This window comes from Liolophura sinensis, chromosome 10 (assembly GCF_032854445.1).
Source record: "Liolophura sinensis isolate JHLJ2023 chromosome 10, CUHK_Ljap_v2, whole genome shotgun sequence".
Classification (NCBI taxonomy): domain Eukaryota; kingdom Metazoa; phylum Mollusca; class Polyplacophora; order Chitonida; family Chitonidae; genus Liolophura; species Liolophura sinensis.
In genome coordinates, this window is record NC_088304.1 from 1,131,587 (window position 1) to 1,153,385 (window position 21,799).

The 21,799-nt window shown below is 41.2% G+C and overlaps 1 protein-coding gene across 6 annotated transcripts in view; it reads right to left on the bottom strand.

The window, feature by feature from the left end:
* The window catches only part of LOC135477224 (helicase SRCAP-like), a 58,369-nt gene that overhangs the window by 22,879 nt on the left and 13,691 nt on the right, over window positions 1-21,799 (bottom strand). For all 6 annotated transcript variants that reach the window (XM_064757393.1, XM_064757391.1, XM_064757392.1 and 3 more), the window contains 25 exons: window positions 21,274-21,415; window positions 20,630-20,725; window positions 20,012-20,169; window positions 19,238-19,336; window positions 17,903-18,080; window positions 17,301-17,437; window positions 16,535-16,645; window positions 15,753-16,004; window positions 14,381-14,517; window positions 12,449-12,635; window positions 11,645-11,842; window positions 11,074-11,209; window positions 9,426-9,620; window positions 8,869-8,994; window positions 7,548-7,682; window positions 6,547-6,792; window positions 6,005-6,126; window positions 5,364-5,680; window positions 4,114-4,316; window positions 3,320-3,489; window positions 2,535-2,731; window positions 1,689-1,803; window positions 1,366-1,530; window positions 830-1,009; window positions 76-159 (listed from right to left, as the gene is read on the bottom strand). In XM_064757393.1, the coding sequence (XP_064613463.1) occupies window positions 76-159; window positions 830-1,009; window positions 1,366-1,530; window positions 1,689-1,803; window positions 2,535-2,731; window positions 3,320-3,489; window positions 4,114-4,316; window positions 5,364-5,680; window positions 6,005-6,126; window positions 6,547-6,792; window positions 7,548-7,682; window positions 8,869-8,994; window positions 9,426-9,620; window positions 11,074-11,209; window positions 11,645-11,842; window positions 12,449-12,635; window positions 14,381-14,517; window positions 15,753-16,004; window positions 16,535-16,645; window positions 17,301-17,437; window positions 17,903-18,080; window positions 19,238-19,336; window positions 20,012-20,169; window positions 20,630-20,725; window positions 21,274-21,415 (4,086 nt within the window). The remainder of the gene's footprint in view (window positions 1-75; window positions 160-829; window positions 1,010-1,365; window positions 1,531-1,688; window positions 1,804-2,534; window positions 2,732-3,319; window positions 3,490-4,113; window positions 4,317-5,363; window positions 5,681-6,004; window positions 6,127-6,546; window positions 6,793-7,547; window positions 7,683-8,868; window positions 8,995-9,425; window positions 9,621-11,073; window positions 11,210-11,644; window positions 11,843-12,448; window positions 12,636-14,380; window positions 14,518-15,752; window positions 16,005-16,534; window positions 16,646-17,300; window positions 17,438-17,902; window positions 18,081-19,237; window positions 19,337-20,011; window positions 20,170-20,629; window positions 20,726-21,273; window positions 21,416-21,799) is intronic.

Below are 21,799 nucleotides of genomic sequence, written 5' to 3' on the forward strand. Positions count from 1 at the left end.
ATTAGCAGCATTACAGTAAAAAGCCTGTATAAAAACAAACAGGTACTACAAGATCTAATTTTTTTCCCCCCTTACCTCTGCTATTTCCAGCTCTTCCACATTGTACGGTTCCAGCTGAGACTCCATATACATCACCGCGTAACGCTCTACTGGAGTCAGCTGAAAGAAGCACAACACGGTTGTAGGCAGGGATAAGAATTTTCAGATGATTTTCAGGGAAATCAGGATTCCCAAAACTAAACGTTTTACTACTGAGGGTCAGCTGGTAGAAGACATTTCAAACAGTTTTGAAGGAACAGATTCATATTAGACCAGAAGAAAAACTCTGAGAACATTTCAAGAACTAGTGCCATGTAATATTGATGATCGTAAAATAGGATTCATACTGCCGCTTTCACCAAAACCTTCAGTAAATTCTACATTTCTAGAAATCAACAACTTTCTTATCTGCTTTTAGTAAGCTTGGTGGCCATGTAACCTGTACATATTTGGGACACACATTCTGAGAATTGATAACCCACTTTAACCATACAACAAAGAACCTAATGTGAGAGGCGACTAAACAAATCTGCACACAAAATTTAACAAAACTGGAAGATGCTTCAGGCAGATATCTTCAGGCAACAAACAACCAAACAGAATGAGGGAAACTTCTCAACATGCAAAGCTTATGCATGGATCTGGCCGGTGTTCAAACTTCATCTGAGGGTACACAAAATTACCCTGCAGACAAAATCTTGGTGTTAATAACATCCAAAAACACCTTGATATTGCCATCCATGTACTATGGCTTATAGTGTATAGAGTCATATTTTAACTGTGCTCTCACCTCTTTTTCCAGCATAGCCAGTTCCTGTTCCACTTTTGATACATCATCTTCCTCCTGTCTTCTGTCCTCTTTCTCGTCCCACGGAATGTTCTCATCAAACTCGGCCAGCTCAGCCTTCTGTTCAGCTCGTACCTGATTGGCTGCAATCACATCAGTCTCATCCTCTGCCTTACACAGGGCCTGTAAGCAACACAAGCAACTCCTCCTTGCATAAATGTGCACACTGTAATCTGGCTGATATAATCTTGTAAGTACAGGATTAAATCCTTCAGCATCCAAGTTACAGAGACCTCACACACCACACAACAGCTTTGACAATTACCACATTGAGAGACTGTTATCCTGTGAAAAATGTGACAGAGAGTGCCCACGTTGCTATTTTATTTGTGCAGGGTGTCCGGATTTCACCTTCCCTATTTCTCCCTTCTTAAAAGTGCTGAACAGAGATCTCCAATGACCATTATGTTTTTGTTTCATCTGTCCACTTCGACTAGTGGACTAGTATCCGTTTAACCATACAACACCAAACTCCTTACCTCTTCAAACTTGGCCACAATATTCTTGGTCTCGCCCTCACTACCTGGTAGCTCCACTGCAGCTATTGCACGTGCGCGGGACTGCTTCCTTTCCAACGTTTCTGCCTTTTCTTTGGCCAGCTGATCCAGGCCTGACGGCTCCTCAAACAGATCCTTCAACGTTTGCTGCAGAGAAATGGGACAGAATTAGGATTACTAGGTGTTCAGGCGACAAGGCTGGAAGCAGGGAGAGATTCTAAATAGCTTTTTCACGCACGGGAACCAAACTTGCATATGGACAGAATACCCCATCCTTTACAGGGATATAACTGGTGTCAGCTCACCTCCTTGAAGAAAGCTGTTGTGAAGTTTCCTCCCTCTATCGCCAGGTCTCCAAGCAGGCGTTTCTGGTTGGCCTTCTTCAGGATGTTCTCTTCTATTGTCTTTTCACTGATCAGTCTGCATAAGAAGAAACATTCATTTGTCAACAATACAACCAGGCCTTTTTTTTTTCTTGTAGACAGAAGACTAGGCGTGCAGTTTACACAGCAAAGACACACTTTCCAGAATTTTGTCCATGACTAACTTGCTCATTTCTATAGATTACAGAAAGGTGCCTGAAGGTTCATTTTATAGTATGATGAAAGCCTACTGGAAAAAGTTTCAACACCAAAAGTAATATTTTGACATTCATGTGCCTCTAAAAAAATCCATTTTTGTCCGCAGAATTTTAGGTCAATTAGGGTATGTAACACACCTAAATTTTGTCTCAGGAGTGTGACAGTGTGGGAGTGTGATAAGATCTAACATTCAAAGGCCTGTCTAACACTATTTCTGTTTCCCGTTTCTTCCTCAGTGCATTATCAGTTAACAGGGAATCAGTCACATTTTCTTAAGGTTTCAGGCAGTACCCTTTGTGGTTTCAAGGAAAAGGTTTATCTTGTAAACAAACACTTTCATCACAAAGATGGGGTTTGTGCAATTATTATTTTTCAAGATTGAAATTGTATAAATCACAAAATATTACATGTGACATCCTTAAAAAACGAAAAGATTGTTGAGGGGGGTGGGGGGTGGAAGAGTTGGGGGTGAGGGGTCGAAGGGGAGTGTGGGCGTGGAAGAGTGTGGGGGTGGAGTATCTGAAGTTCTACACTATCAAGCTAACAGCCACTCAGCCAAGTTTCCTGCACCTGTAGATGTGGACATCTCTGGTCTGCCCGATCCGATGACAGCGATCCTGGGCCTGCGCGTCCATGGTGGGATTCCAGTCACTGTCGTAGAATATGACGGTGTCAGCCCCGGTCAAGTTGATGCCTAGGCCACCAGAGCGTGTGGATAAGATGAAGCAGAAGATCCGCCGGTCAGCATTAAACCTCTCCATTAGAGCCTGTAAAACACAGTGTAGAAAGATTATAATTACCTAGTCTGACTCCAGAACAATCATTCGTGTTTGCACCTGTCATTAATCTAGATAAGCAATCTAAGGGAGTAGCACAGCTATGATACTAGATGCAGTTTCAGGTCTCCTAAATAATCAACACCAATTTATTTTGTGTTTCACGCATGAGCGGACATAAAAGAATACAAAACCAGCTTTAAATTTTGTGTTAGGATTTTTATATTTTTCCAGTTTTTCTGATCAAGTGAACAGATCTTCAAGAGGAAAAATTACTGGGGTAGTCCATATTTTAACTATAAACTATATGATTTTTCAGTTATATTTTGGTTTTTCTACCCTCCTACAAGATAGGAAAAAAGATTTATTCTGCCCGTAAAACAAAAATATAAACTGGTATGGCCCTACCACTGCTAAGTGCAACAACAAAAAAATGACAAATTTTGCGCAAATTCCACCCTACTGAAGAAAGGTGGCTCCTATTCCAGCTCTCCAAAGGTCTAGACCCCATTTAAACAACTAAATACTTCAGACATCAAGTTCAAGGACTAAAATTCCTTCACCACACTGTGGGCTCACCTGTCTCTGTTCCACCTTGGTAGTACCGTCCAGTCGCAGGTAACGATGACCATGATAGTTAAGGAAGGCCTCAAGCACGTGCAACATCTTGGTCATCTGAGTGAAGATGAGGACACGATGATCCCCTGACTTGAGATCTCGTAGCAAGATATCCAACGTCTGCAGCTTACCTGTGAGCGTAAAACCCCCAACACAATGACATCCCAGTATCCACTGATCATTACCGATATTCAAGCTTTACAGATCTATGTGGAAAAACACCTTCCTTACATACGGCAGTAGGGGAATATTGTACTTCACAAGTCACATAATTGAGCCAAATACAAATTGAGATTTTTTTTTTTTTTTTTTAAATAAGACCTACTAACAGTTTTCGTTGAATTGTATTAATGCTAAATTAACCATGGTTCCAAATATGATACAAAATGCCATATCACTTGAAATTAAATCCGAGGAAGAATTAATGGAATGATCTGATTGGTGTTTACTCATGAGTATTTCACTTATACAACAGCGGTCAGCATTATGGTGAGAGGATACTGGGCGGCAAACCTTCCTCCACACGACCAGAGAGAAAGCCAGTGGGCTTGACCTCACAGCAATCATATTGGTGAGAGGTTATGTTCATTTCTAAGGTATGTTCATTTCTAAGCACTTTGACAAAGCTATTTTACAATTACATTATTGAAATTTTATCCCAAGGTCCAGGTAACCATGAGTACACAGTTTTAGGAGCTGTGCATATCCCTGAGAAGTCTTTCCACGCCTCCATGTAAACTATTCCTAGCACGTACCACAGTCATACTGTATCAGTCGCAACTCTGGAAACGTGACGGTCATCTTGGAGGATATGGAGTGCAGGCAGTCCACACGTGGTGACAATTCTCTGTGGAGATATTCCTTCCTGGTCACTTCACTGACCAGGTATGACGGGGACGGGTGGGGAGCGTTCAGGCTGACAGGGGGCGCCACAACCACAGGTGTCACAAAGACATACCTACAACACAAGGGGAGACAATGGAGTATTATCTGTTTATTTACTAAAGATTTTTGACTTTGACAACTGCGACCAGCATTGTGGTCAGAGAGAGAATGTTTTAGGCATTCTCTCTAACCATATAACAAGCAAGATGTACCTCCCTTAATGATACAGTCACTCTGCATCAGAAACATTTGATCTTCACTGAGCCCATTTATAGATGAAGTCAGTAAATCCTTGGATGTTCGAATGAGACTTCTGGCAAAACGGGACAAACGTACCATTTGTGTAATGTGTAACCGGATCTAGTCACAGAATATCTAAAGCTGCGAACTCATTTGTTCTTTCCATTATTATGTCGCAATCAGTGTATGTGTGCTCAAAACATACATCAAGTACACACCCACTGCAATGTCAGAAGAATCCGAAGTCTTCTGTCATTTGAACCTTCTGTGTAACTTCCATGGCATTACGAAGCGATCTTTCAAATAACTTTTAAATTGTTACTTACGAAACAAGGCCAAATATAGCATGACAGCATAAATTCTGGTTAAGTTATTGTGGGAACAAAATTCAGCTCAACCAAATGAAAAGGAACAAACCCAATTCAATGCTTTGTGATCCCAGATCCAGAAGCTTGAATTCTCTAAACCACTGATTAGCAACATTTAACTAGAAAGTCCACTGGCTGGTTGTGACCGCAGGTTCACCATACTGAATATGGACAACCTAGGGTGGTTTTAATATATGGCCAAGTCCACGGCACCGACAGTACAGTCTCACTACCAGGCTTTGGTATTTTGGCCAAAGTATCAAGTACTTTTAAATTCTTTAAAATAAGGGTGACAGGCAAAGGCAAAGAGGCAAAGTTTGAAGTGATGTGGAAAAAAAAAAAAAAAAATACAAACCAGTCATTGCGAAAAATATAAATCGTGGGCATGTAAAAACTTTTTGACTTCTATTTTTAAAGATTGAGACATTTTGGCTTAAGATGGAAATCTGATAAGCCTGGAGTGGAATAGCATGAAGGGAATTACTCTGAGCACTGCCTCCCACCCCACTCACCTTTGCAAGATGTCCTGTAGCTGAGATAAATACTGCTCTGGTGTGTGGACTAGCTGTGACAGGGCCTCCGTCCTCGCCAAGTAGTTCGCCATGCGGTGGGGTCGTTTACAGTGCTGGACATTATGACAGTGTATAAACCCTCGTCCCTTCCACTGTGTCCCTGTAGCACCTGTCTGCTCTCCGTCGCGCAATAAGTTCACACAGTTATAGAAGTCCTGCCCATACACAGGCTTCACATCACAGTGACGCTTGTTCAATTTACTGATCAACTCCAGCTTCTCTCGCCGACATTTCGACCTTCGCTTTTCCAACTCTGTCTATAAGAAAGAGCAAAACAACTGAAGTTTTTACGTGGTTCACTAATACTAATCATCATAAACTAAAATCATACAGCTTAAGTGCTGAGAATTTTCTCAAAGACACCTTTGAAATTATACTAATTGCATTTCATACATGGTACATGACAATTACAGGTGATCATGAATGATTATGGCTTAATACCATAGGCAAAATTGCAGAATATTGTGGCCAGACATTTCATGAAGACTTCAGACAACAATTTTGATACATACAGTTCTTATTCATGATATCTGATGAATATAAGACAGGACATTTTACAGGATGTGGCAGTATAAACTCACCAGATCAAACTCAGACTTTGGTTTAACTCTAGCTCTCACAACAGGTTTCACAGCAGCCTTTGTCACCGCAGGAGTACTGGGGCTATCACTCAGAGTTTTGGAGATTACAGTTGGGGTGGCACCTAATCAGACAATTACATTTGACTTAAAACACAAAGAACAGAAACAAAATTGTATTTTCTGAAAGGATGAAATGATGGGACCAAAATGATGTTTTTTCATCTTGATTCATCAGATGAAACTTCCCACAAGTTCAAACCTATGTAGCTCATGACAAAACATTGCAAAGTCTTGAAGATCTCAAAATTTTAACTTTAAAACAATACCATCGTTTAACAAAATCTTTTAGGGTAAAGTTTATTGGTTTGATTACTAACTATACTTTACTTGTATGTGCTGCAGTCACTGTTGCCACCATATAAATATCTTAACTGATCATTAAAATAAAACATTGAGAAGAATCAAAAACCTGTATCAGTACAAATATATAGCTTAATTCCATCAGAAAGTCAAACTTCAGCAGCTAAGTTTCTAGTGCTCACTTGTACTGGCCAATGTTGCTGTAGCTGTGGGGTACGGTTTGGGTGTGGCTGGAGACTGTACAGTTAAGGGGGACACCCTCATCACAGGCTTGTTGACTGTTGTTAATGTTGGGGTGAGTGGATTGGCTGCTGGGGTAGATTGCTGAACTAGAGAGGTTACTCTCACAGGTGTTACTCCAGCCGCTGTCGTCGCTGGCTGACTGACACCTACCACTGTAGGCAAAGCTGCAGAGGGCACACCGTTCACTGAAAGGGAGAGAACTTCAGTTAATACCCACATTACACCCCATGGACAGTAAAACTGGAAGGCTCAAGGCTATTTCGCTTGCAAGGCACATTAAATGAACTAACATACTAAAGAACAAAAATTAATGCTACCCCAGCATTACTGCAGCCATATCACGACCAGACTTCCACACAAGAAATCTGCCCTAGAAAGCTGTACTAAACCCCAGCAGATGGTGCCACTTGTCTTTTGACAGAAACGTGCGACGATCTATTTATTAGAGACTGACAGGAAAATTTTAAACTAAACTTTGCCATGCCAAGTTCCCCCGCCACCCTACTTGTTATGCCTAACAGACCTCAGATAAGACCATCAAGGATAAGCCAGTCCATAATCTCTAGGAATTCAGCATGTTCTGCTTGGCGGGTACCTCAACACGACACAAAGTGGTGTCAAGGGCATAAGGCCAGAGAGTTAATCTGCGAGATCATTTAGCACAACTCCTGATACTGAGAACACAGGGATGTGACTCTACACTCGCCTGCCCGTAGATCACATCACTCCAGATGAAAGCATCTATACCTATATATAAGGGTATCTTATCTTCTATGGAAGGATACTTTTAAATCAATCAGTGTTTATAGGTTGAAAAGACCATAAAGAGCGACCAAGTAGCATCACCTCACTTCCTCCAAGAAATCACCTCAAGTATACTCGGACCTGACTAACTGGTTTTGAACCCAGCTGGTAGTAAAATACTGATTACCTCCCTTACCTAGGGGTGTGGTCGGTGCAGAGGTCATTGCTGGACGAGGGGTCACTTGAATAGTTTGAGGTACAGCAGCCGACGGCCCGGTCGTCGTGATCAGCTGCTGACCGGTTGACGTTTGTACAATCTGGATAAACCCTGCTGCAATCATAACAAACTTTGTTAACTGATGTCTCAACGGAATTTTCTACAGCATTCCCCAGCCTCCACAAGTGCGTCATAAATTCCCCAGCCTCCACAGGTGCGTCATAAATTCCCCAACCTCCACAAGTGCGTCATAAATTCCCCAGCCTCCACAAGTGCGTCATAAATTCCCAACCTCCACAAGTGCGTCATAAATTCCCCAGCCTCCACAAGTGCGTCATAAATTCCCCAGCCTCCACAAGTGCGTCATAAATTCCCCAACCTCCACAAGTGCGTCATAAATTCCCCAACCTCCACAAGTGCGTCATAAATTCCCCAACCTCCACAAGTGCGTCATAAATTCCCCAGCCTCCACAAGTGCGTCATAAATTCCCCAGCCTCCACAGGTGCGTCATAAATTCCCCAACCTCCACAGGTGCATCATAAATTCCCCAACCTGTACAGGTGAGTCATAAATTCCTCAACCTCCACGGGTGCGTCATAAATTCCCCAACCTCCACAGGTGCGTCATAAATTCCCCAACCTGTACAGGTGCATCATAAATTCCCCAACCTCCACAGGTGTGTCAAATTCCCCAACCTCTGCAGGTCAGTCATAAATTCCCCAACCTCTACAGGTCAGTCATAAATTCCCCAACCTCTACAGGTCAGTTATAAATTCCCCAACCTCTACAGGTGTGTCAAATTCCCCAACCTCTACAGGTGTGTCAAATCATCCTGCCATCATGGCGTGGTATAATAATTGGAAACCAGAATTCTCAAATCTTCAGGGCCCTCTTGCACAAAGAGATCATAGCTACAATTGACTCTAGATCCTTCAACTGATTGTAAAAATAAATTGTGGAATTTTAAGGCATTTACAAATTTTTTCAGTTACAATTGCAATTGTTGGTCAAAATCCAATGTTCAACTTAAGCTTACGATCCCTTTGTGCAACCGGCCCCCTAAATGACCTAACATCGCTCAGCTTTTCAAAAAAATACCTAAAGAGCTATAAATACAACAATGTATCTTCACATAAATCAAATTGTACATTGTACTCAACAATTCAGTTATATGAGAATAAATTGAGAAACAATACTAACTTTTTTAAGCATGTATCACTGTCTCTATGGCTAGAACTGGTACATAATATAAAGGCTTTACGGATGCCGAACATTTCATAAGCTGTAAGTGGTGCTTACCTGGTAACTGAGAGAGTTGGCCAGATGGGATCATCAGTTGTGTCCCCTGATCCGTTTGCTGAATTTGAACAGTGATTGGCTGAGATGGGATAACTTGGGTTCCTGATGAGGTCAGGACAGCAGAACCTGCAATAACCAAATATTAAAAATATACCTGTATATATTATGAAAAATCAATCGGCAAGCATTTGCTATTGTGTCATCTAGTTTTCTGGAGCCTCTTGCACAAAGTGATGGTAGCCTAGGTTGATTCTTCCTCGAATGGCAATGTATGTTTTTAAAATGTGTTGCCATGGTAGCTACAGTCAACTTAGCCTGCAATGGCTTTGTGCAAGCCGCCCCAGGCCAGGAAACTAAGATGTAATTTAGAAATCCTTCCCAATGTAATTTTCTACCTTTCTGGAGGTGCAATTAAGACAAGGGGACCTCTGAGGCAATTATTTAGAGTAATCATAATCAATAGCTAACAGGAATAAGTTTTTCTTTTTGATGAAATAATGAGATCGAATGTTTACTTCGCACCCACAACCCTACACTGGAGGTCAATCTTGGCTCACCTGGTATGGTAGGGAGTTTTGCCGCCAGCGTTCCCTGTACCGTGGTCACATGAGAGGTGGGCACCCTGGTGCCAGGGGTGGACAGAACCACAGTGTTGGGAGCAACCGGCTGCACCACTGCTGTAGCCACTGGGGATGCACCCAGCCTCTGTAACTGTACAGGTTGTGTTGCACTAACACCCAGTTTTATGGGCACTGAAATGCAGGAGATAAAAAACAAGTGTTAAAACACCAGCAGAGATCTTTAAATCTTCATTAAGGTTTGATTAGGATTTTTGAATGAATAGAAATAACAAGAAATGGAATAAGAACAGCTTTAAGTTGTTGTTCTGCTTAGCGGGTACCTCGACACGACACAAAGTGGTGTCAAGGGCATAAGGCCAGAGAGTTAATCTGCGAGTTCATTTAGCACAACTCCTGATACTGACAACACAGGGATGTGACTCTATACTCGCTTAAAACATCTGTTCTATCCAGTTTACGTCTTTACAGCATGAATTGCAAACTCAGATAAACAGAAATTAATGACAAACAAATTAAGAAGAATCAGGTTTCTGTAAATTACAATAATTAACTAATTCAAAATGGTGGTCTAATACTTCCATGTATTATATGATTGTTCTTCATAACAGTATGCAAGAAAGTTTCACCTGCACAATGGTGTTAATCTCTATAGGCCCCTAGAGAAAAAACAACCGAACTTTGGCAAGATACTAGTGTAAAGTACTGATTTGCATGCCATATTGGTACAACACTACTGGGAGAGCTCCCTAAATAGGCTCAAACAAAGGTGGAGAGCAAATAAATCTACAAATTCTTGAGCACCTTGAAAATTGAATCAGCACCTTGGGTGTGAGGCGTTTGGAGTCAATCAACCTACCACGGAGTCAACCACCCTACTACGGAGTCATTCACCATTCTATGGAGTCAACCACCCTACTACGGAGTCAATCACCATACCGCAGTCAACCACCCTACTGTGGAGTCCATCACCCTTCTACGGAGTCATTCACCATACTATGGAGTCAAAAACCCTACTACGGAGTCAATCACCCTACCACGTCAAGTCTTTTTTCTTTTCTCTCTCTCAACAACGAAGGTGAGAGAACAGACTTATGCAAAATCAACAGACAACGACGAAGAACAAATGAGCAGGTAAATATGTATGTTCTAGTCTATTCATGTACTACCAAGGAAATTGTGACCATTGTAGTCCATAGTTTTGTAATAATTCCAATCCATTCTGCTTTCCATTTTTCAAATTCCAACTCTAACAGATACTGATCTCATGAGAACAATAGCTAATTAAAATGTTCAACTGAAGGTCACTGAGCTACATCACCAGTTATTTGTTCTGCTAGGCAGGTACCTCAACACGACACAAAGTGGTGTCAAGGGCATAAGGCCAGAGAGTTAATCTGCGAGATCATTTAGCACAACTCCTGGTACTGACAATACAGGGATGTGACTCTATACTCGCTTATTAGTACACCTCAACTCACCTGGGTTTTATGGGCAACCATGTATTTGGCTTAAATTACACCCTTAACTAAGTTACTCATTTTGCTCGATTCTGAGAGTTTCAATGATCCTTGAAAGGTAGTGAAGGTATAAATACAAAATTCTGAGGCTGGAGTGTTCCACTTACCTGGAGAAGGTGTTTGTTGTGTTCTGACAACAGCTGGGGCTGTTCTCACTATGGTTATAGGGGAGGCAGGTCTGTTCTGACCAGCGATGGACGGGCTCACTGCTGCAGCTAGTGGGGATGATCGACCAGACACAGACTGATGAAAACAAAATGTCAAATCAGGGCCTGTTCAGTAGATGTCCATGTTAAAAGAGACAGTATGAAGTAGTAATGCCGTACACCAAACACCCCGTTCAGATGTGATAATGTCAATCAGTGGATGAAAAGAGTTTAACCATATGCACTGCTTAACTTCCATGAAATGTCACCACAGAACGTACACCTTGAAAAGAAAGCTCCTTATAACATTTACCTACATGTGTAGAACTGCATTTACACAATACTGTGTGACCTAGAATTACACCCCCTGATCAAGTTGCTCATAATTCTGCGAGTTTCATCGTTAGTATTGAAAGGTGTGTGTTTTTAAGTTTGAGTGGAAACTAAGATGATAAAAAATTTAAGTTTCAAAACGAAAATATTTTACGAGCTTTCATGGGTGAAGAATACTTTTCATGGGTGAAAGTCTCACCTGCACAAGAGGGCTAACACTTCGAAACACAACAGGTTTCTTGGCTGGCTTGAGGCGAGGGGGCGGGTCTGGCTGACTGTCAATCTCCACAATCAGCTGATGAGGTGTTTGTAACTTCTTCACACGGTGAGCCACAAACGCCGGCAAGTCCTTCTCCATGTCAACTAGCGAGGGAAACAGGGTCCTGATATCAATCATCTGAAACCAGGTCATTACAATGTTACATTGTTTGAAAAGTACCAACCAGTATTGAGTTCTGCAAAACAGATCATCAGTTGGGCACCTGATTTTCTTAAGGTATTATTTTTCACCTGAAGTTTGGTGACACATTCATCCACATTATACAGCCACTTCTGATTAATTTCTGATCAGAAAACCTGAAGTGTTGGCATGAAAAGTATCATTTTAAGGCTCTCATGAGCATCATAAGCAGGTTCAAAATTTCACAAAATCATTAAATGTCATCTATACAGAGCATTAATCAGTGGGGGCGAGGAGTACTGTATGTATAGGGAATGAATGTGTACCTAAAACAAAGGGCCAGGAAAGCCTCATATAAAGTACCTTTTGTATTTTATTTAGAAATTATTAAGAAAAAGAACAGATATATATTCTTTGAGCTAAAGGCCAAGATTGTGACAGAGAGCGAACCAATTTCACTCAAACGTTAACTTGGGAATGTCATCCTCCATATCTTTCTTTTTCATCTTCCATTTTACGTGTCTAATTCAATACCTTCAGGTATTTCAGCTGAAAACAGGACAAGTCTAAAGCATCTAGATTAGGATGTTGTAGAATCCCTACCGTAAATGGGTTATATTCGAGGGCTTGTAGAACCTTCGATGGAACCTGACACACAATGCCCTCCATCTGGAAAGGGGAGACAATTGGCCGTGGGTCAAACAGGTTTGGGTGATTGCAGACCTTCCTCAGCTGCATGAGAATGTTGATAACACTCATGAAGTGGCCAGATGACAGCGTCTCTCTGGTTCTGTTGAAGACGAGATGAAGGAAGGCGGACATGAACATACTTGACAGATTCAATTTTTTTCATGAAAGTGTATTTCACTTGAAAACATTAGTCCTAATACATCTATTTTCCATGGAATAAATGTTAAAGCCTGTACCAGTCACTCCACTGACCACCTAACAAGCGTAGTGGCCAGTGTCTAGTGGCTGGGTTACTGTACGAGATGGTCGACACTGACCTGTGCAACAACAACAATGCACGACAGTAGAACTGGTAAAAATCTCGAACCCCCTGACAGAATGCAGTCTTTTCCATTGAGCTCATAGCTTGGTTAAGTTTATAATTATAAACTATGAAATGTTTGGCTGAAAATGAGGAAAAGGAAAATGCTCAATTCCATCACTTGCTTTGTGACATGAAGTCATCGCAGGGATAATAGCCCTGATGTTTGGACAGCTTACACATCACTTTGTTTGTGACATGAAGTCATCGTAGAGATAGCGCTGATGTTTGGACAGCTTACATATCACTTTGTTTGTGACATGAAGTCATCGTAGAGATAGCGCTGACATTTGGACAGCTTACACATCACTTACTTTGTGACATGAAGTCATCGTAGAGATAGTGCTGACGTTTGGACAGCTTACACATCACTTACTTTGTTTGTGACATGAAGTCATCGTATAGATAGCGCTGACGTTTGGACAGCTTACACATCACTTTGTTTGTGACATGAAGTCATCGTATAGATAGCGCTGACGTTTGGACAGCTTACATATCACTTTGTTTGTGACATGAAGTCATTGTAGAGATAGTGCTGACGTTTGGACAGCTTACTCATCACTTTGTTTGTGACCTGAAGTCATAGAGATAACGCTGATGTTTGGACAGCTTACACATCACTTTGTGACCTGAAGTCATCATAGAGATAACGCTGACGTTTGGACAGCTTACACACTTTGTTTGTGACATGAAGTCATCATAGAGATAACGCTGATGTTTGGACAGCTTACTCATCACTTTGTTTGTGACATGAAGTCATCGTGTAGATAGTGCTGACATTTGGACAGCTTACTCATCACTTACTTTGTTTGTGACATGAAGTCATCATATAGATAGCACTGACGTTTGGACAGCTTACTCATCACTTTGTGACATGAAGTCATCAGAGATAGCGCTGACATTTGGACAGCTTACATATCACTTTGTGACCTGAAGTCATCATAGAGATAACGCTGACGTTTGGACAGCTTACACATCACTTTGTGACCTGAAGTCATCATAGAGATAGCGCTGACGTTTGGACAGCTTACTCATCACTTTCTTTGTGACATGATGTCATCGTGTAGATAGTGCTGACGTTTGGACAGCTTACTCATCACTTACTTTGTTTGTGACATGAAGTCATCATATAGATAGCGCTGACGTTTGGACAGCTTACACATCACTTACTTTGTGGCATGAAGTCATCGTATAGATAGCGCTGACGTTTGGACAGCTTACACATCACTTACTTTGTGGCATGAAGTCATCATATAGATAGCGCTGACGTTTGGACAGCTTACACATCACTTACTTTGTGGCATGAAGTCATCACATAGATAGCACTGACGTTTGGACAGCTTACACATCACTTACTTTGTGGCATGAAGTCATCATATAGATAGCGCTGACGTTTGGACAGCTTACACATCACTTACTTTGTTTGTGACATGACGTCATCGTAAAGATAGCGCTGACGTTTGGACAGCTTACACATCACTTACTTTGTTTGTGACATGAAGTCATCGTATAGATAGCGCTGACGTTTGGACAGTTTGCACATCACAACATGCTCGTATTTCTTTGGCATCTGTTTTTCCACATCATCCTTCAGTCTTCTCAACAGAAAGGGTCGCAGCACCTGTACAGATTAACCCACTGTCAGATTCAACCATTCACGTCTCTAAGTTCAATTAGTATTTGTTTATGATAAAAATGTTTCATTTGGACAACTTTTATTCAAATTCATAGTGTCTTTTACAGACACCAAGACTCAGCTTCACTAAATAGTTTAGACACTGTTTGGGGTTGATTGGCAGATATCCAATGCGGGCCATCACAACTATGAATGAATTATTTCCATCCATAACCAGGTGACAGTGGTATTTAACTTAGGAATGTATTCCCTACACCCCGACACCAAGTTTTACACTTCAGCAGCTATTTCCGGACATCAGCTCCCCACCAAAAATTTAAAGGTTACATGAAAAAAGAACCATGATGAGTATGAAGAGTATAGTGTTAACAAATATGAAGAAAGATAGGCCAATACAGAAATGAAAAAAACATGTTCATTTTTGAGGCATGTTTATATTTTACCAATGACGTTATCGATGACCATCCTGGAACGCGAGACAAGTTTTAGCGCTCCCAATTTGGATTCTATCCACCCCCAACAAAGTTGTTTTCACAGCTATCACCACAGCATGCTACCTTAATTTCCAGGTCTGACTATATGTTATACCGCATCATAAACTCTATCTTAAGAAATAAGAACTAAGCATTTTAAATATCCTTAGAATCTGTTCCTGATCTGTAGTCCACATGGCCAGAAACAGCCTGCAGAGGATCAAAGACCAGTGGTTTCTGTACGAGACCTTTGATCCGATACAGGCATCACACCAATGTACCAGTGTTGTTACGTCTCAAGAGAAGGGGTTAAGGTGAGCAAAATGGACATGGTACGTAACTAGCCAAAGCATCTTCAATGAAGTATTAATATATAAATGATTTGCTGTATCAGTTGCCTTTAAACATTTACAATGTGATGAACCCTTGATCAATCCTGAAATTAAATCACCCTTGGAAAGGGGTTTTGAGGTTTGCTCAAAAGTTATTTATTAGTTGTTAATTTGATTGGTGTATTACGCCATACTCAAAAATATTTAACTTATATGACTGCCACCAACATCTTGGTGGGAAGAAACTGCAGGTTGCTGGAAGACTTTACGAAGTTTATATCCTAATGGAAATACGTTCAGCACCAAAAGAAATATTTTATGATCCTTGTCTACCTAGATTTGTGGGCAAATATGGTTTATTAAAACAGTGCAGGACTGAAAATATTGAGACAGTGACATTGACAGACCCACCCACCTTATGAAGTCGTCTGATGAGACTGTCGTTATACTCGTGACTACCCTCTATCATGCCAGACAGCGGGTTGGAAAACCACTCTTTGAACTCTTTGTGAGACTGGAACACATGTGGCATGAGGAAGTGCATCAGTGACCACAGCTCCATCAGGCTGTTCTGAAGGGGAGTTCCTGTCAGCAGCAGGCGACGCTGACTCGAGAAGTTCAGCAGGGTCTGCCAGCGCTGGGACTTGAAGTTCTTGATGTTTTGAGCCTACAAAACAAAACAGAAGTAGTTGGTAATAGAATTGTCTTATGTAGATTTCCTCAATTTTGCATAATATTCCCTGAGGCCATTACCAGCAAACGACGATGGCGAACAAGGATTCATGTCACTGCAGAGGATTATTTAGTAACAATGAGGTCTTCAACCTATCCTGACCTATCACACTGTCATGATGCAATATTTTACAAATTAATCAAGATCGCATAAATCCCCAAATACTTTAGTCTTAATAGCTATTCTGGTCTTATGGTCACAATAAAATCCGAAAGGTATCACGGCTGCCATCTTAAGGACTAAAGACGGAAGGTAAGATTCCAAGGTAACCAATAAAACATTGAATAACATTTTATTAAGGAGTCAATATTAAACACAGGATCAACTCAATGAAATATCAGGCCAGGACCGATTCCAACCGGCCGTCTACTGAGCTAAATTTATGACGGAAGGTGGGGACTACTGCAATTCACAAGCATAGCAGGTAGACCAATGCATCACTTATACACCAATGCATCACTTACCTCATCCAGAATAAAGTATTTCCATTTTTTCCTCCTGAATGACTGGTGGTCCTGTATGACCAACTTGTACGATGTGATACAGATATGGAAAGCATTGGTCTTCGTCCAGCCCTGGTAATGCAACAATGCATACAGCTATGAACACACTGGAAAATTATACGACAACTAGAATGTGTACGCAAGAAATACTGTAGCCATCAGTATTTCCCTGACTGACATTCTTTGAAATCCTCAGCTAGCACCTAGCTAATATTAGCAGAACTAGAAACATCTTGATCAGGTTAAAAAAAAAAAATGTTAGCCAGAGCAAGATTTAACACAAAATTACATTTGTTTATTTATCCAACTGTCGTAAATGCCAAGTTTCATAATTTTACAATTAGAAAACGTAGGGCATTTTTAAGGGGGAGGATACCTAAATGCCTTTACTGACGATCTGTCGCATACGTGACTTGCAGATATGCACATCATATATGTGGATATTCTTCAATCAAGGTTTTCAACATTACCAACCACATGAGTGTTGTGGACTGTTTTCACAGGCAACATGAAAATATCAACAACATCACATAGCAACAATATTTCTGTCCATTTATCTGTGTACTAGTCACTCCTCCTAACTAATCACCTAACACGTGTAGTGGCCAGTGTCTAGGCTACTGTACAAGATGGTCGACACTGACCTGTACAACAACAATGCACGACTGTAGAACTGGTACAAATCTTGATCTTCCATTCAAATGAACACGATCAATTAGTGGCTTACCTGTCGCTTCTGTTTCCTCTCTTTTTGATTGCCATAATAAGTTAAAATCTTGAAAGCTGGACACCACTTCTTAATCTCCATCTCCCAGTTGAGCATCACACTAGTTGGCACAACGATGAGGTGAGGTCCCCACACACCTGTAACCAAACAACCGGATATCATAGTAACTGGGTCTGAGCATTGCCCAGGACTATCAACACACTGGATCAAAGTCACTGAACATTTGCATTCTGTTAGACATCGATTTTCATCATGATCTCAACTCAAAAACATTTCACCACTTGAATGGGGAGACTGAAATTTTTTAAAGCCCCTGAGGTGGCACTTGTGTGAAGCAGGGACCTCATTCTACTGTTACGTCAAACATTGATTGTAGAACAACATTACGCTTTATTAGTTTTTAATGTAGCGTTGTATTCTCTTTAACACAGCATCACAATGATGAGCTGGAAAGGAAATGTCTGACGTCAAAAAAATGGCGCCAACACATTGCTGCCAGTCATTAGACAGGTCTCTGTTGGCTAAAAGGTGTCTTTTTTTGAAGACACGCTGGATGAACAAAAAGGATCAGAAGCTGTATTCTTTCAGTGAGTAGCACTCACCTTTCTCACATGCCAGATGAGCAAGCAGAGCTATCGTCTGGATGGTTTTCCCCAATCCCATCTCATCTGCTAGGATCCCATTGAGCCGTTTCTCATACATGGTGGCCAGCCAGTTTAAGCCAACGTGCTGGTACTCCCTCAATTTGTGCTTCAGGAGGAATGGCACTTTTGTCTTTACCTGAAACCACACGTATAACGATTTTGTGCAATTTTAGTGAACACTCAAAAATGATATTACAGATAAGCTAACACAATCTGCACCACAAAATGTACCAACACTTAACTGAGAATGGTGGTGAACTTGCAGAAGACTTCTCACAACATATAAAGTTGATACAATCGCACAAATCTAAATTGGAAAGGAAAGTAATAGGAGAACTTTGAAAAGTTTCCCACTGATGCTGATCACGATAATCCGATTATCTTGCTGGGAACACAGGTGCGTAGGGTGGATAGACGAAGTTCAAGACATTTCAATTTGTACCTGTTCCGAAATAAGAGCTCCCGTCATATGACAGACTCAAAGCAATAAACAGGTGTTTTTGTGCGAGGACATAAGGATACCAGTGGTCCTAAATCAGGTACTGGCCAACCATATCCTCACCCACGCATACTGGAGATAATTCTGCTGCAATGACACACAAGGGAGAGAACTGATGCACAAACATGTCTTCAACCATACAAGCAAGGTACTGGTCAACCACACAGAGGAGACATTTGGGGTGAAATGGAAGCAGGACCCTATTAGCACTTCCGTTTCCCAGGAGGGACGAATGTAATTCCGTGTATTTTAGGATGTAACGTTTTTTTGGCTGCCAGCCAGCCGTTTTTGGTGTACAGGTGCATGTTTGGTATCAAAATGATGGAAATTGCCAAATCTTTAGGCAGGTGTAAGTTTTAATGATGCAAGTTTGAAATTCTGGGCGAGAGGACACAAGGAGACAGATGGTGATAAGGCTGTGAGTGACATCCCCTTAGCACTGCTAAGCACCCCTCCCAGCTGCTAGCATGGAAAGGTCCAGATTTTGATGGTTGCTTTTTCACAGGCTGATCCAGGTATGCACCAAAGCTTATTGGCCACAAAATGTTTGGGCCTAAGCTACAGCACAAAATGTTAACACTGTCTCTAAAGGAAAATTAATGGGGATCTGAGGCCAAATCACACATAAGGGAGGTAATTCAGGCACAAACGTGTCCTCAACCATACAAGCAAGGTACTGGACAATGTGCTCTTGCACACATAAGGGCTATAACTCAACCATGGTTAGACAGAACAGATTACAAACACAAGGCCATTATTCCAAACACTAGGAAATACCACATTCTCTGACTCACCTCGGTGGTTTGTAGCGTGTACCCTTTAGGCTGTAGACTGAGTGCCTCAGCAGCGATATCCGTGATCTCTTTCCCTGGTCCTTCAGCCTCTGGCTCCTTCTGAAAACACCATCATGAACACACGATACAACTGGGAATCTTAAACTCATCCTCCAAGTGTGCACATTTTGTTAATGTCATGTATAAGATACCTATAGTGGACCCACCACAGCTATTTGCAAGGTCTGCCATATAACCATCCTAGTCAGTGATTTATTTATCTGTCTTTACACGCCATACTCAAGAATATTTCACTTATATGATGGCAGCCAGCATTATGGTGAGAGGAAACCTGGCTCATGGAAACCCCCAACCATTCACAGGTTGCTGCCAGACCTTTCCACGAGTTACAGATCACAAAGCTACCTCTTTATCAAGAATATTAGCAGTGCTATCAACAGATTTCATGGTCGCCAACAAGCACCATAATTTTTAAAAGTGTTCCAATTCTAACAGACAATGAGGTTTCCAAATCGAACAGACGATAGGTTTCCAAATCTAACAGACAATGAGGTTTCCAAATCTAACAGACAATGGGATATTTAATCCCAACCATTCACTTATTCCAAGAACAGAATTATCCTGCCTTGGCAGCTGGCACAACATACCTAGCAAAAAAAAAAAACAAATCTAAGTAGTAACATCACCAGGATGTGTAAACTGGAACACAAATCTCAATAATTGGGAAATGGATGTATCATTAGGTAAATCTGATAATGTTTTTTCCATAGCTACCTTAACAGCTATATCAACATCTTCCTTTGCTTCTGGATGCATCAGGTATTCCAGGCCCACATCTTCCTGAGTTGTCTCCCCTTCTGGCTCATCCTCCACTTCCTCTTCACTCTCTTCTTCCTCCTCCTCCTCCACTTCAGTTTCGGCCTCACTCTCATCTGAACGGAAGGTCATAAATCAAACACCAATGATGAAAATTCCAAATATTGTCAATTTCAGAGTGGTTATATCCTGATTGACACACCCTCTGCAGGCCCTTTTTTCCCATTTCAGATGTCCTGTGTATCATCGAGAGAGTATACCGAGTGAGTCAGTGCTTGGGGTTAAACGTCCTACTTAATTTTTCAGTCATATGACGACGAGTGAACATACTGTATTATGTATATAACTATAAATTATTGGAGAGGTTAAAAATTCAAGGGAAGTTAACACAGGTGTTTTTAAACCAGACACACATTTTTACCCCATTGACTGATTTTTCTAAAGCTATTGTCACCTTTTCCACACGTTTAAGATCATTATTTCTGACCAGTCATTGCCTCTTGATGACCACATTTCCAATGCTCCTGCAATACTAACAGGATCTGCAACTTTTCGCGAAATTGCCAAACCACATACCATCTGTTTCATCATCTGTGCTTTCATTAGGAAACTCAAAGTCACTGTCATAAGCCCCTGCATATTTTTCCACCAACTCTTCCATTGACATTTCACCTGCAAAACAATCAATTTAGATAAGGGGCATCATTAACTGAGCTTGTCTGGATGTACCTGTACATAAACTTCTTCAGCAAAAGTGGGTTAAAGTGTTTTTAAACCAATCAACAGTAGCTTTCATCTTCAGAGCTCTTCATGTGTTTTGTAGCCTGCGACAGGAATCCTGTAGATTCAGCTCTACAAGAGTTTTATACAGGCAGGTTATCTCCCCCTGATTAAGTTGTCCACCCTAAAAACATGTTTCAGCATGGTTGTGAGCTGCGGGGTTTGTCATTATTCCACCTTAACATTTCAATATTGACACACGGAATTCAGTATACTGACATGCACCTGAGAAATCACGATAGGCAATGCAGACAAGGCATCCACAAAGTCATGACAGCTTCCCAATATGGTCAGCCTTTATACATAGCATTTGAAACAGACAGTATACATTATTAAAAAAATTCATCTCTGTCTCCCATGCCCTCATGATGATAGCCCTAGGGCAAGTTGAACAAGAAGTTGTGCAGTGAAAAACCACATAACAGGCGGGGATTTCTCACCTTCTTGTTGCAGTTCGTCTATCTCCTTCTTGCGGTCTGCTTTCTTCTCGTGTTTCTCCTGTTCCTCAATGGTCTCCTCCAAATCTTGCTCATCCTCATCACTCGCCGCCTCAAACTCCTCATCTCGTAGCGGAGACAAATCCTGAAACAAACACCACTAACATTAACCCTGTATCATAGTCCAAATTTCTCAATATTTTTGCGATACATTCTCTATCACTGCGAAGTCAACAGCCAATGACCTGTAGGGAAAAGAACCTCTTAAATCAAACTAAGGTGAATTCTACTGACTCCCACTGGTACAAAGATGAAATTTGGACAGCTTGGTCAAAGATTACATACTTAGAAAACCCTGATTTCCTCATCAAAATTTATGCTGTAACCTGACTGATTCTCTACACTGGTAAGAGGTTCCTGGGTAATTCCGCCTAGCTGGCACACTAACCAACTCTGCCACAGAGACCCCACCCCTGCAGAATTCAACTTCACGAGAATATTCCAGATCAAACTCCCCATCTTTCACAAC